General features: G+C 53.1%; 1 protein-coding gene and 1 non-coding gene across 2 annotated transcripts; both read right to left on the minus strand.

Moving 5' to 3' along the window:
- Positions 1–4,023: 4,023 nt before the first annotated feature.
- Slc1a5 (solute carrier family 1 member 5) lies at positions 4,024–13,009 on the minus strand. Its single transcript, XM_048329751.1, has 8 exons — positions 12,415–13,009; positions 9,741–9,783; positions 8,851–8,886; positions 8,144–8,313; positions 7,021–7,254; positions 5,822–6,016; positions 5,601–5,735; positions 4,024–4,338 (listed from the first exon to the last, which is right to left on the minus strand). The coding sequence occupies exons 1-8, from the start codon at positions 12,954–12,956 to the stop codon at positions 4,104–4,106; spliced, it is 1,590 nt and encodes a 529-aa protein (XP_048185708.1). The 5' UTR covers positions 12,957–13,009; the 3' UTR covers positions 4,024–4,103.
- On the minus strand, positions 7,942–8,074 carry LOC125339150. Its single transcript, XR_007208439.1, has one exon. It is a non-coding gene; the product is annotated as a small Cajal body-specific RNA 23 (non-coding RNA).
- Positions 13,010–14,352: the final 1,343 nt, after the last annotated feature.

Raw genomic sequence — 14,352 nt, forward strand, 5'->3', positions numbered from 1 at the left:
CAATAACTGATTTTGTTTTCAGTCCTGAGGATCAAACCCTGGGGTTTTTGTTGTTGTTTTTTTTTTTTTTTAGTAGAGGTTTATGCTTTTACTTATTTTTGCCCCAGGGCTAGTCTCAGATTTTGATCCTCCTTCATATGCCTCCCAACTGGCTAGGATAACAAGTGTGAATACCAGGCCTGGCTTGTGTGTTGAGCAGGGGTGGGATGGGCCCTGGGGGAGTGGCCATGGGGTACTTTTCCTCTGGGTCTTACATGACCTCCAGTGACCTTGGGATAAGGCATAACAGAGCCATTGTGCCCCAGCTGGGAAAATTGGCAGCCCCCCAAGGTCATATACCTGGCAGGTAGCCAGCTTCTCACAGCCAGGCAGCCCTAGAATAGCTGGAGCCCTTTAACTCCTTCACTGCTAGTCCTGAGCTCCTGAGATGTGGTGGGACCAGGCCTGTGCAGAGCAGTGCAGTGCCAGTGCAGTAATAACCCACCATATAATAAATTAGCCAGGGGCTGGGAATATGGCCTAGTGGTAAAGTGCTTGTCTTGTATACTTGAAGCCCTGGATTCGATCGATTCCTCAGCACCACATATATAGAGAAAAAAGCCAGAAGGGGCACTGTGGCTCAAGTGGTAGAGTGCTAGCCTTGAACAAAAAGAAGCCAGAGACAGTGCTCAGGGCCCTTAGTTCAAGTGCCAGGACTGGCAAAAAATAAAAATAAATAATAAATTAGCCAGTGCCTGGTGCTGGTGGCTCACACCTGTAATCCTAGCTACTCAGGAGGCTGAGATCTCAGGATTGCAGTTCAAATCAGCCCAGGCAGGAAAGTCCATGAGACTCTTATCTCTAATTAACCACTAGAAAACCGGAAGTGGTGTTGTGGCTCAAAGTGGTAGAGCGTAGCCTTGAGCTGAAGAGCTCAGGGACAGTGCCAAGGCCCAGAGTTCAAGCCCCAAGACGAAACCCCTCCCCCCTCCAAAAAGAAAAAAATTAGCCAGTCTTGGAAACACATGGCTGACTGAGGTATTGTTTGTTTGGTGCTAACCAGCATGCCTAGCACCCACAAGGGTCTGGGGTCCACCCCCAGCACTGAGGAAGTTTGAGAGTTCTTGTCTCAAAATACCTAACTAAATAAGTAAATAAATAAAAAGAAACCTTAAAAACAACTAGAATAGGATAGGTGCCCACAGTGTCAGGGTGGGGACGGAGATGGAGGTGACATTTAAGCAAAGGCTGGGAAGGAGTTAAGATAGGGGTGGGGGCAGTGTCCAGGCCTTGAACAGACCAGTGTCAAGGCTGGAGGCAGGAGCAGACCCAGTATGCTGGAGAGATAACAGAGATCAGGATGGTGTGGAGGAGGGAGGGAGGCAGGAGAAAGGAAGGTGAGGCTGGTGGGCCTTGGCTTTTTCTGAGTGAGGCTGAAGCCAGCGAAGGCTCTGGGTATCGGAAATGGAGGCCACCCCAAGTGGAAACTGGCTCCCCCTGGCGGCCATGCTGGGGACAGACTGAAATGGCAAGGTCCAGGGTTGGGGGGAGGGGAGGGCATGGTGGATATCACCCGACCAGGTAGCGCCCAGCATGAGGTGCAACAGGAAGGACCAGATTGGGAAATTCTTTATGAGGCAGAGAAAATGGAATTGCTGATAGCCAGGATGCGAGTCTAAGGTCTAAAAGTCTTGTCCTGTCCCCGCCTGGCCTCTTAGAACAGGCTCCTCTCCTTCTGTAGTCCCTGAGCCCCCCAGTGCCAGATAGAAACAACCCAAGGGAACCAAAAGTTACCAAGATCTCTGATGACTGCAGCTGCACCCTGAGTGTGTCAGCACTGGCAATTCTTGCCTGGTGCCCAGCTACTGAAGGGTTTCAGGTTCAAGTCCCGGACCTTGGAGGAGGTAGAAGTGCCGCACACCCCTATTTTCCACCAACCCACTCACCATCCTTCAGACATACTTGCAAGGATTTCATTGAAGTCAGTCCAGTAGTTTTAAAAACATGTTTGAAATTGTCAAGCACAATGGCAAATGTCTAGAGTCCTAGCCTACTTAGGAGCTGGAGATCTGGAGGATAGAGGTTCCAGGCCAGCTTTGGCAAAAAACATGAGACCTCATCCCAATCAATAAATTGGATGTGTGGTGGTGCATTCCAGTCATCCCAGCTATGTGGATGGTATATCCTTCCAGGACAGACTTGGAATAAAACACTCAAGACCCTATCCTGGGGCTAGGAATATGGCCTAATGATAGAGTGCTTGCCTTGTATGCATGAAGCCCTGGGTTTGATTCCTCAGCACAACATATGTAGTAAAAGCTAGAAGTGGTGCTGTGGCTCAAGTGGTAGAGTGCTAGCCTTGAGCAAAAAAGAAGCCAGGGACAGTGCTCAGGCCCTGAGTTCAAGCCCCAGGACTGGCGAAAAAGTAAAAATAAAAAAGACCCTATCCTGGGAGATAAAACCCTAAAGCTACTGGAGGCACGGTCAGAGTAGACATGGTTAAAGTGATAGAGTACCTGCCAAGAAACTTCAAGGTCCTGAGTTCAAATCTAATGTTAAAAGAAAAACAAGCAAAAATTAAATTGCACAGCATATTTTCCCATCATTAATTTTTTTTGGGGGTCAGTAGTAAGGCTTGAACTCAGGGCCTAGGCACTGTCCTGACCTTTTTTGCTCGAGTCTAGTGCTCTACTACTGGACTTCCACTTCATTTTCTGGTTGCTAATTGGAGGTAAGAGTCTCACAGACTTTCCTGCCCTGGCTGGCTTTAATATGTGACCCTCAGATTTCAGCCTCCTGTGTACCTAGGATGACAGGTATGAGCTACTGGCGCCAAGCTTCAGTAATTATCATTATTATTATTATTTTATGCTGACATTGGGACTTCAACCCAGAGTCTTATACTCCCATTTGGCTTTTTTCCTCAAAAGTGGAACTCTACCACATAAGCCACAGCTCCATGTGGGCACCTGTAAGGGCTAAGACATGAGGTCTGGTAAAAATAATTGGAATGCCATTCTCTGACTCTCAGAAAGCTGGGAGTGGCCTGAGAAAGATCAATTACTCCTAACATTAGAGATCCAACATTCTACCCTAAATGTAAGATAATCAGGATCCAAACTCCCTTGGATCTTTAGTAGTTAGATAAAGGCCTATAGAAATTGTGGTGTTTGCTGCTTGCCTCCCCTTCTAATATAAGGAAGTCCCTCACCTTAAGATTGTTCCCCATGCTGCTGTAACTTTAAAGAGATTGCTACCTTATTTTCTGCATGCACCACCCCGTCTGTAATCAATAAAGACCCTGTTAACGAGACCTCAAGCCTATGTTGCTGGCGAGAGTTACAGGTCCACTGGTGCCCCAAAACCTGTTTCATGGTCCAGTTTCCATCACTGCCTTGTCCCAGTCATGGTGGGATAAGGCGCTCATGGAAGTTTGCAACAGCTCCACTTCTGGCTTTTGGGTGGTTAATTGGAGATAAGAGTCTTACAAATTATCCTGCCCAGGCTGGCTTTGAAACTCAGTCTTCAGATCTCAGCAGCCCAAGTAGCTAGGACGACAGGCCTGAGCCACTGACTCCTGGCTGAGTCCAATTCTTAAAACGCCTGTTTATATACACTCAATAATTTTATTGCCAAAAAGTATCTTCTGGAGTGACAGTATTTTTTTCCTGATTTCCCTCCAGGGTTTCTGGAGTGTTTGTTATTGGGGTGGCACATGCACGGAAGCACACACACACACACACACACACACACACACACACAAACACACACACCAGCTTAAAGGCACTGTTGCAGCCCACATGACGTAGACTGGCCATCCTCATTCAAAAGTGGAGACATTCTCACCCACCTGGGCCAGACATAGGGCTACCGGGCACTGGGGGAGAGCTATGTGGCTCTGGGTTGGGGCAGAATATTTTCACTCTGGGTGGAGACAAGAGTTGAGGACTCAGGAGATCTGGGTTCATACAAGTACACTGACCCCAGCAACAAGGTCCCCAATTTCCAGGAACCCCCACTATCTCCTAGAACCCTGATTTGCCCATGTATCCACCCTTAGGGATCTCACTGTCAGTGCCCCCCACCCCTACCCCCAGCAGGACAAGGCAGGCCCCTCCTGGGGATTACATGACCGATTCCTTCTCGAGGGTATCTGTGTCCTCACTGGGGCTCTGGAGCTGTTTGAGGAGGGGGTTCCCTTCCTCAGTGGGTGCCGCCAGCAGGTTGAGTGGTACTTCAGCTTTCACCTGGAGTAGCTCGGGTTCAGAGCTCTGCGGCTTTGTATGATCCACATAATGCTGGAGCAGTCCCGCCCCAAGAGCATCACCTTCCACGTTGATGACGGTGCAGGACCGGTCCCTAAAAGGGACAAGAGATGGAGGCTGAGAGGGAAGGAAGAGGCCATAGGAAACCCCAGCCCCAGCTGCCTGCCTCTTCCCCTGCAATCTTTTGTATTTTCATCGGTTCTGTTTTGTTTTTGTTTCTTTGACTGTACTTGGGTGTTTAGCTGGTGCTCTACCACTTAAATCATACATTTAGCCCTTGTATTCTTCCCACCCCTCCCCCACCATGGGTACTCAGGCTTGAAATCAAGGCCTGGCATTCTACCACTTGAGACGTAGCTCCATGTCTGGCATTTTGGTGGTTAATTGGGGGCAAGAGTCTCAAGAATTATCCTGCCTGGGCTGGCAATGAACCTCCATTCTGATCTCAGCCTGCTGAGTACTTAAGATTATAGGTATGAGCTACCAGTACACAACAGCCTCTGTTTGTTTTGTTCTTTGGGTTTTATTTGGTTGGTTGAGGGGCTTGAACTCAGAGCTTGGGCACTGTCCCTGAGCCTCTTTGTGCTCAAGGCTAGCGCTCTACCACTTGAGCCACAGCGCCACATCCAGCCTTTTCTGTTTATGTGGTACTAAGGAATCGAACCCAGGGCTTCATGCATGCTAGGCAAGCACTCTACCGCTAAGCCACACTCCCAGCCCCTCCTGTTTATTTTAGAGATAAAGTCTGTAAGACTTTTCTGCCCAGGCTGATCCTCTAGATCTGCCTTGTTAGCTCAAACAAAATGCATAAATCACAGGCACTGTCCTGATTCCTGTGTCAGCTTTCTGAGTGCTGGGATTACAGGCATGCACTACCATGTTGGGCAAACAGTTATACTCTTAATTGTGTAATCATAATCCTAAACAACCATGTAACATTTATCAAGATACTGGGGGAAGTCTGAAGGGGTGTGTGTGTGTGTGTGTGTGTGTGTATTATAGTAAGTCAGTCATCTAGTCCTTAAGACTCTCTTCTCACTATTTTACAGATGGAGAAAATGAGATGCAAGGAAAGCAAGTACTTGCTCAATGCCACACAGGATGGTGGCCCTGGGATTTGAGCCCAAGCTGCCAGGCCTGAGTCATTTCACCTAACTACTCCTGTGCACTGCCTTCTGGGGTTCCACTTAGATCCCCAAAGAAGATAGTCTTCCTTCTGCCTGGAAAGCTCAAGGTCCCACCTGCTCCCTCTAGAAATCCAGGCTGGGTGGCCTTTCCTCTTCTTCCCAGAGATGTACAAGGACACTCTGGTTCGTCCCCTTTGCCCAGGGGTCCCCTCAGCGCCCCCCAGCTCACACTAGCCAGTCGATGGCCAGGATCAGGGAGATGTCCTTGTCAGGGAGGCTGATGGCTTCCAGGATGATGGCGAGAGTGAGGATGCCTCCTGCGGGGATACCGGCTGCCCCCACGCTGGACGCTGTGGCCGTGACTCTGGAGGAGGGGACATGAGGCAGATGTCGCTGGGATGGGAGGACACAGGAGTGGCAGGACCCCCACCGCCACCGCCGTGCACTCACAGGATGGTAATGACCTTCACGAAGTCCAAGGGTTGGTTGTTGAGCTGCGCAATGAACACGGCAGCCACGCACTGGAAGAGCGCCGCACCGTCCATGTTCACCGTGGCACCAATGGGCAGGATGAAGCGGCTGATGTGCTTGGACACGCCATTCTTCTCCTCCACACACTTCATCATCAGAGGCAAGGTGGCCGAGCTGTGGGGATGGCAGGGCAGAGTGATGGGGGTGGGGAGTGCCATGGCCACGCCCACCGCAGGTCACGCCCCCGCATGGCCGCGGCCCTAACATAGGCCAGAGCTCCTCCCGGGTGAAGCCACGCCTACATGTTAATAAGACCTTGTGTCCATAACATCGGCCACATCCACATCCCTAGGGAAAACAGGTCTGCAAAAACCACGCCCATGCCCAAACTGAAGCCACGCCCTGCTACACAGACCACAGGGACCCTCATCAGAGGCCACGCCCACCCTAGCCCAGACTACGCCTATAACACAGGCCACGCCCACCCGCTGAACAGGCCACCTCACCCAGCATAGGCCACACCCACAGCCAGACCAGACCCTCATCCTAAATTGATCACTGTGCACAACACTGGCCGTGACAGGCCACGCCCAAACAGAAGTCACACCCACCTGCTTCAACTTCTTCCCTCCAGCCACCCACAGGGCTTCCCACACCCTTCTCAAGTATCTACAGAAATTCCCACTTAAACTGAGCTTGGTTGTGCGCTCTTGTAATCCCTGTACTCAGGCTGAATTGCCAGAGACCTGTCTCAAGCAAAATAAAGGAAGAGGGGACTGGGGACATGGCTCAAGAGGTGCTGCTAGTCTAGCAAGCTTGAGGCTGTGAGTTCAAACCCCACTACTAAAAAAAAATTAAAAGTCACATCTAAATCCTGCAGAGCCCAGATGCTGGCAGAAGGGTTAGGGTTTTGGGTGGGGAGTGAGTGTCATAAGCAGGAAGGTTGGATTCCTGGGAAGACAGGGTAAGGGGGTGTGCGGGGGGGGGGGGGGCCAGGGAGGCTGGATCAGTCAAACTTGAGTCCCCAGGTGGAGAGGGGGAGATGGAACCCAGGACCTCAAGAACTCTTTCCCCAGAGCTAATGTCCCCAAACACAAATTTTCAGGGCTCCTCAGATACCTGTGTCCCATTCATATTCCTGCATGAAGATCCTGCTTGGGGGAGGGGAGGAGGCTCACCTGGAGGAGGTGCCAAAGGCAGTGGCCAGCGGTGCCCGGATGCCCCAGAGGAAACGGTAGGGGTTTTGGCGGGTGAAGACGAAGTAGATGAGAGGCAGGACCAGGAGACCGTGGATGGCGTGGCCCAGTAGACAGCACAGGATGTATTTGCCAAGGCTAGTAAAGAGCTGCCTCACGTTCCCCATCTCTACAATCTTGCCCGCCACCAGGAACAAGATGCCCACAGGGGCGTACCTGTCACCCAGGAGAGAGGGGCCATGGCTGCTTACAATGGCAGGGCATTGTGCTCTGCACCCCCGAGGTGCATCCCAGCCTCCCCTGATAGCAAGGGAACCCCGGGCAATATGCCCAGGCCTCCCAGGCCTGGGGCTATCCTCTGCCGCCTCTTCCAGGCCCTTTTCTTTGAAGGTGGTACAGCCAGAAGATAAAAGCCCACGTGCTCAGATTTGAACTTGACCCACAAATCTAGCTGCTGTCCTGTGAGCCATTTGTTTTCTGGTTGTTATAGCAGATGGTGTGAACAAGGCCAATACATGATGAGGACAAGGTTAAGGGTGTGTGTGTGTGTGTGTGTGCGCGCGCGCGCGCCGGTCCTGGGGCTTGAATTCAGAGACTTGTGCTCTCCCTTAGCTTTTGTGCTCAAGGCGCTACCATTTAAGCTAGAGCTTCACTTCTGGCTTTTTGCTGGTTGACTGGCGATAAGAGTCTTATGGACTTTCCGGCCCAGGCTGGCTTCAAACCAGAGTCCTCAGGTCTGTCTCCTGAGTAGCTGGGATGACGAGCATGAACCACTGGTGCCGGCTTTGATTCATTTTTTAAGTCGAGTGTCACTGCTCAACTCTGGGCATGAGCATGTCTTCCTTCACCTTATCCTTTGTGGGGCTCTTGCTGGCACAACAGGGGTCAGACGTGTAGCGTCCATTATGTTCTGAAAACCATTGGGTGTCACCACTTCCGCTCAGGCAGGACACCACCCCCCGAGCCAGTCCTGATACTCTTGCTCATAGAGGGACAGGTCAGCACCACAAGGAGAGGGCCAGGCCCTGGTGAGCCATAGAAGTGGCCACTGAGGGACAGAGATGGCAAAGCACTTGCTCAAAGTCACACAGCCCTCAGCACCCACCACATAATCCAGGACACCAGCACCATGGTGGCATCGTTGAAGGTGTTGAAGAAGTGGATGAGTAGTTCCCCCTTGGGCCCCAGCTTCCGCAGGGCCACGCCAAAGATGATGGCAAAGACCACCAGGCCCAGGATATTCATGCCCTCCTCTTCTTTACCCGAGGGAAACTTCTGGTAAGAAACACACAGGCATGGACAAAGGCACAGTCAGTCCACCTGCTTAGTGGATAAGGCAGCTCCTCAGGGCTCCTTTGCCTCCCTAGGCTCAAGACCCAGGCCCACCAGGGGCAACAGACCTGTCACCACAGGTCATCCGAAGTGAGAGGGACTGGAATGGGGGCCCCCCAGGAAAGGGCAGAACTCAGAAGGGGGGGCACCAGTGTGGGGAGGCATCACAGAGGGCTTCCTGGAGAAAGAGACATCAGCTGAACCTGAAGGACAGGAGGAGTGAACCAGGTCAAGAGGGTGGGAAGAAGGTTCTAGAGAGAGGAAACAGAATGGGCAATGGCCTAAAACTGCACCCCCAGATTGGCACTTTGGAACCAGCTTGCCCCAGGGAGGAAGAGAGAGAATAGGCAGGGGGGCTGGGATAGGACAATGGAGGAAGGGAAGAGGGGACGGAGCAAGAGGAGAGGGAGTCTGAGGGGGGACAGGGCTTTGAGGGGAAAGAAGCCAGTGGTTGGGCTCCTGCCACCCACCAGTGCTCACCTGCATGTCCGTCTTGTTCATGTAGGATGTGGAGTACTGTGGGAAGGAGGGCCAGAAGATTCTGTGAGAACTGTCATCAAGGTGTCCCCACCCCACCAGGGAGCCAACAGTGTTCAACATCCACCCAGATATTTAGATTCCTATTTGGCCCTTGAAATTGAACCCAGGCACGTGTACCTGCGATGTAAGTGCTCAAAAACAAAAACAAAAAACAAAAAACAAAAATGTAAACAAAAGGGTTTTTTGTTTGTTTGTTTGCCAGTCCTGGGCTTGGACTCAGGGCCTGAGCACTGTCCCTGGCTTCTTTTTGCTCAAGGCTAGTACTCTACCACTTGAGCCACAGTGACACTTCCAGCTTTTTCTGTTTATGTGGTGCTAAGAAATCCAACCCAGGGCTTCATGCATGCTAGGCAAGCACTCTACCACTAAGCCACATTCCCAGCCCTTGGGCTGGTGTTTTTTGAACAAGGTCTGGTGAACTTTACACCAAGCTGGTCTTTTAATTCCAGGAGCTTAGATTAAAGGCATACACTACTATACCTGGCCACCTTGAGCCTCCTTTAAACTCGATGTCATCTTTCATCAGTCCCAGTAGGTGGGACCATTCATACTCAACTTTTTAGAAGTAAAAGCTGAGGGTCTGAGGTAAAGCCTTTGGCTCAATTACTTGTCACCAGGTAGAAAAAAAACACAAGAAGTACTGAACCCAGGTCCAAACCTAGGGCCTTAGGGACTCAAACATGAAGCTATACACCCTTATTTCCTCACAGGGAAAAGCCTGGATGGATCTCAGGGCTGCACACTGTCAAGGGGCCAGGGCCACAAAGCCTTTTTTTTTTTTTTACTTCTGCCCCCACCAAGGGGACAACTTCCCTTCCCTGGAGACTCACAGAGCGGAAGGTTGCAGAGACCAGGTTGGAAGGGAAGATATTCCTGCAGAGATAAGACACAGTGGCTATTAGAACACTGTAAGGGTTCGGGGTGACAAAGGGTGTGTTCTCTGGGAGGAGGACTGGGTTGGCCTCTTGGGAGGGTAGACAGGAACAACAAGGCTCTGTCTTTACCCATACCAGGCAGTGGAGCCTGGCTTCCACCCCTTTTCCTAGAGCAGGAGTCTGTGTGGCCGGCACAGGTTGGGAGGATTGTGGGTTGGAGGTGAATGTTGGGTTCAGGGGGAGGAGGGGGCGGGGCGGGACCAGGACCAAGAGGGGCGTGGCCAGTGCGGGCCTAGAAGCCGGTGGGCGTGGTCTCTGTGCGGGCGTGGTCTGGAAGCAGGGGCGGGATCACGCGCCTCAGCTCCACTCTGGAAGGCGACACTCTGGCTTGGCTTGCATCAGCCAGTTCCGGGAGGCCTGATCCCCCAAGAGGCTGGCTCTGTATTGGAGGACATAGGGGAGGGCGTGGGGTGACAGCGTGGTAAGTTCAGGCCACGCGGGGTGACAAGGGTAGCTGTGAGGTCGCCCTGTGGGAGGGAATCTGCCAGACAGCCGGTGGGCTAATGCTGCACACAAACCAACTCATACCATCCTGGCCCCAGCCCCGTATTGGAAACTGAGGCAGCCAAGAGCAAGAAACCTGCTCAATGCCTGCCATCCTAGCTACTCATGAGGCTGAGATCTGAGGATAACAGGTAGAAGCCAGCATGGGAGCAGGAAAAATCCATGAGCCTATCTCCAACTAACCAGCAAAATGACAGAAGCAGAGGTGTGGCTCAAGTGGTAGAGCACCAAACTTGAGTGAAAAAGCTCAGGGACAATGCCCAGGCCCCGAGTTCAAGCCTCAAAACTGGCACAAATGAAAGAAAACAACAAAGCCCTGCCCAGGTGGGGAGTGGCAGAGGTGGGATTTGAACCAGCTACTGGCTCTGGAGCCAGTACTCCAGTAATACATACACACACATACACACAGAGCTGGCCTCAAACTTGTGATCTTCCTACTTAGCTTTGTTCTGTCCCAAGTACTGGGAACTGAACCTAGGGTCCCAAAGGCCCTACACCCACTTGAGCCACACACTCAGCCTGTTAGTTTTACTTTGTTTTTAAGACAGGGTCTCCCCAGTAGCTGGGATTATAGACATGTGCCACCATTCCTGGCTGTGCAGTGTTTGGTAGGTGATGGTGGTTGATGGGTGTGTAACAGCTGGTGGGCCATGTGTCTCTCTGAGGACATCTCAGGCTACCAGCGGGTACGTCAGTTGGTGAGATGTTCCAGCTAAGTTTGGAGGTGTCCAGCAGTTTAGGTTCTGGGTGGAGAGGCCTGTTCTCACAAACAGCCTCAGGTGGGTGTGCCCACCTCCTGCTCAGGGCCAGGCAGAGCAGGCAGCTAATCTCTCTCCTCCAGAAGCTCCAGTTTCCCCACTGTGACCATGCAAACCCAGCCTCCATGGGTCAGCAGGCCCCCAGAAGCAGGAATACCCAGTTATGGGCTTCACTACTTCCTTCCAGAAAGTCCCTGACCTACAGACTCCCAAGTAGCTATGCAGCGGGGGACATCCCAGCCACTGGAGTGGCTGAGATCTGAGGACCATAGTTCAAAGCCAGATGGGGCAGGAAAGTCCACAAGACTCTTATCTTCAATGAACTACCAAAAGCCAGAAGTGGAGCCATGGCTCAGGTGGTAGAGTGCCAGCCTTGAGCCTGGAGTTTTAGTAGGGGCACATGGACAGACAGACAGGCAGGCAGACAGACAGACAGACACACACACACAGAGCATTGTGGGGGGGGGGGGGGAACAAAAGTCAAAACAACACATCAGATTCCCTTATCTATGCTCTAAGCTGCCGGCTCTGGGGGCTCCACTGGGAAGGAGGCAGACAGAGGAGGAAGGGAAGTGGGAAGCAGGGCTCTGGCCTGAATCCAGGGGCTACCCTGGCCCACAAATGAAGCTGAAGAGGAAGAGGCTGAGCAAATAAAATAAAAGAAAGCTGGCTGGATCTGGAGATGCAAGGTTTAGGCAGCACTGGGCAGCTGGGGGGCCCTAAGCCCGTGAGTGTGCATGCATAACTGTTTCAGGGGTCCCAATACATCTTCTCCTGTCCCACAGCCAGAGTTGAGGATGCACCTGGGGTCCTCACTAGGTCACCTGACTCACAAAGACACCCCCTATTATCTTTGCCTGAAACCCCATTCACAGGAGTCTTTGAGTGGCAAGGAGGAAGTCCTGCTAAAGTTCCCCAGGAGCCTGTCCTCACACCCCCCAAAAGACCAGATCTGCCTCCCAAACACTGACCCCATCCACTTCTGTTTCTCTTTCAGTCCACGTGGTGCCCCCCTCCCCCGGCTCTACCCAGCCCAGGGCCGCCCCTCAGGCTCCCGGAGTGGTGGGGCAGGGAATGGGGGTGATGAGGTGGGGAATTGGGCGTGATGGGTGGGGATCTGGAGTGATGGGGTGGGATGGAGTTTGGGGGTGATGAGGTGGGATGGGGCTTGGGGGGATGGAGGGGATGGGGTTTGGGGGGCATGGGGTGGGACGGGGCTTTGGGGTGATGGGGTGGGATGGCTTTTGGAGTGATGGGTTGGGACGGTTTGGGGGTAATGGGTGGAGTGGGATTGAGAGGGGTCTGACCTCAGAAGATCCAGGAAGGAATCCAGCACCTCCTTTGTGGCAGGCCTTTGGGGGAAGCCTTCCGCTCCGAGGGAGGCCCCGAGCGAGGCGTCGACCGAGGCGCCGGGCTGCATCAGCACGGCCAGCCCCACGCCAAGCGCGGAGGCCAGCAGGGTGGAGGCCAGGAAGAAGAGCAGGGCCCAGGCGCCCAGCCGGCCGAGGGCCGCGGGGTCCAGGCTGGCGGCGCCGCCCACCAGGCTGCACACCACCAGCGGCAGGATGATCATCTTCAGCATGCGCAGCAGCAGCTCGCCCGGGAAGGCGAAGGCGGCGTGGCGCTCGCGGCCCACGGAGACCCCCATGCCCAGCGCCACGCCGGCCGCCACGGCCGCCACGGTCAGCAGCACCAGCGCGTTGGCCCGGAGGCAGCCGCGCAGCCGCTGCCCGGCCGCGCGGCGCCCGCCTGCGGCCCCGGCCTCCCCGCCCAGGGCCGGGACGCCGTTGGCAGTGGGTTCCGGCTCCGAGGACGCCTTGTGGTCGGGCTTAGGGGGATCGGCCACCATGGCGAGGCGGGCGAGGCGGGCAGGCGGACGGGGCAGCGACGAGTGCGGTCCTTCCCGGCACGCGGAGGCCCTTAAGGGAGGCGAGCCACAGCGTCCCGCGGCGGCCGCGCGGGGAAGCGCCCGGAAGCAGGGGTGAGCGCCGGGGCTGCCCCGAGTCTGCAGTCCGCTCCCAGGAGCAGCCCTGGGGCGCCCTGCCCCGCCTTGGGTGCGTGTGCCCGTGCGTGTGTATGCGCGCGCGTGTGATGCCGAGGGTGAGTCGAGAGTGCTTGGGTTTGCTTCTTGGACTCTGGGTTTTGGAGGATCAAATTACCAGCACCAAATAAAAGCAAACTTGCCACAACAAGAACCAAACCTGGGGCTGGGATGTAGCGCAGTGGCAAAGCACTTGCCTAGCAAGTGCAACTTCCTGGGTTCAATCCCCAGTACCAAACAAACAAACAAAAAAAGAACCAAACCTGTAGAGCTGGCACCTGTCATCCCAGCCATTCGGGAGGCTGGAATCTGGAAGATTTGAGCGTTCCAAAGCCAGTGGGGGCAGAAAAGTTGAGACTTCACCTCTGCTTATAATCAGCAAAAAAAGCAGAGCTGGATGGAGATGGGGCCCAGGTGGTAGAGAGGCCAGCAATGCCAAGGAAGGGCAGCAAGTGTGAGGAACTGAGTTCACACACACACACAGACACACACACACATTCAAGAGGGAAAATGAGGCTGAAGCAGAGATAGGAGCCCAACCAAGAGGGTGACAAAAATCACAAAAGGGGGATGGGTTATAGTTCAAGGGCAGAGTGCTCATGCATTTATTGTGACAGAATATTTATCAGGCAGTGTGGCACATGTCTGAAATTCCAGCAAGCACCAGTGAGATTTAAAAATAAAGCCAGTTTCAGTGGGCTAGGAAGCTTCATCAGGTTTAATCCTCAAATCCTTTAATTGGAACAAAAAGTAACATGTGGGGATCTACCTTGAGCCAGGTATTTATCTATTGTTCTATCTCATAAGGAAAGTAACTGTGAAATGATGACTCTTCAAATCTTCCTTTCGTTCTGTTTCTTCTTTCTTCAAACCAATCTGAGGCTGGTGGTAAGGCTGAGTGCAGATCGCTTGCCTGGCACTCCTGACAAGGCCCTGCTTCCTTTCCCATAACCAAGGGGTTGAAAAGCCCTTCCACTCAGCATAAATCATTGCTCATTCTGTGTCATGGAATGACAAGTTGCCTGGTTGTAGAATCACAAAATAAAACCAACTAGGGGGCTGGGAATGTGGGTTAGTGGTAGAGTGCTTGCCTAGTATGCATGAAGCCCTGGGTTTAACTCCTCAGTATCACATACACAGAAAAGGCAGAAGTGGCGCTGTGGCTCAAGTGGTAGAGTGCTAGCCTTGAGCACAGAGAGGCTTG

The sequence above is a fragment of the Perognathus longimembris genome, chromosome 20 (genome assembly GCF_023159225.1).
Source record: "Perognathus longimembris pacificus isolate PPM17 chromosome 20, ASM2315922v1, whole genome shotgun sequence".
NCBI lineage: Eukaryota > Metazoa > Chordata > Mammalia > Rodentia > Heteromyidae > Perognathus > Perognathus longimembris.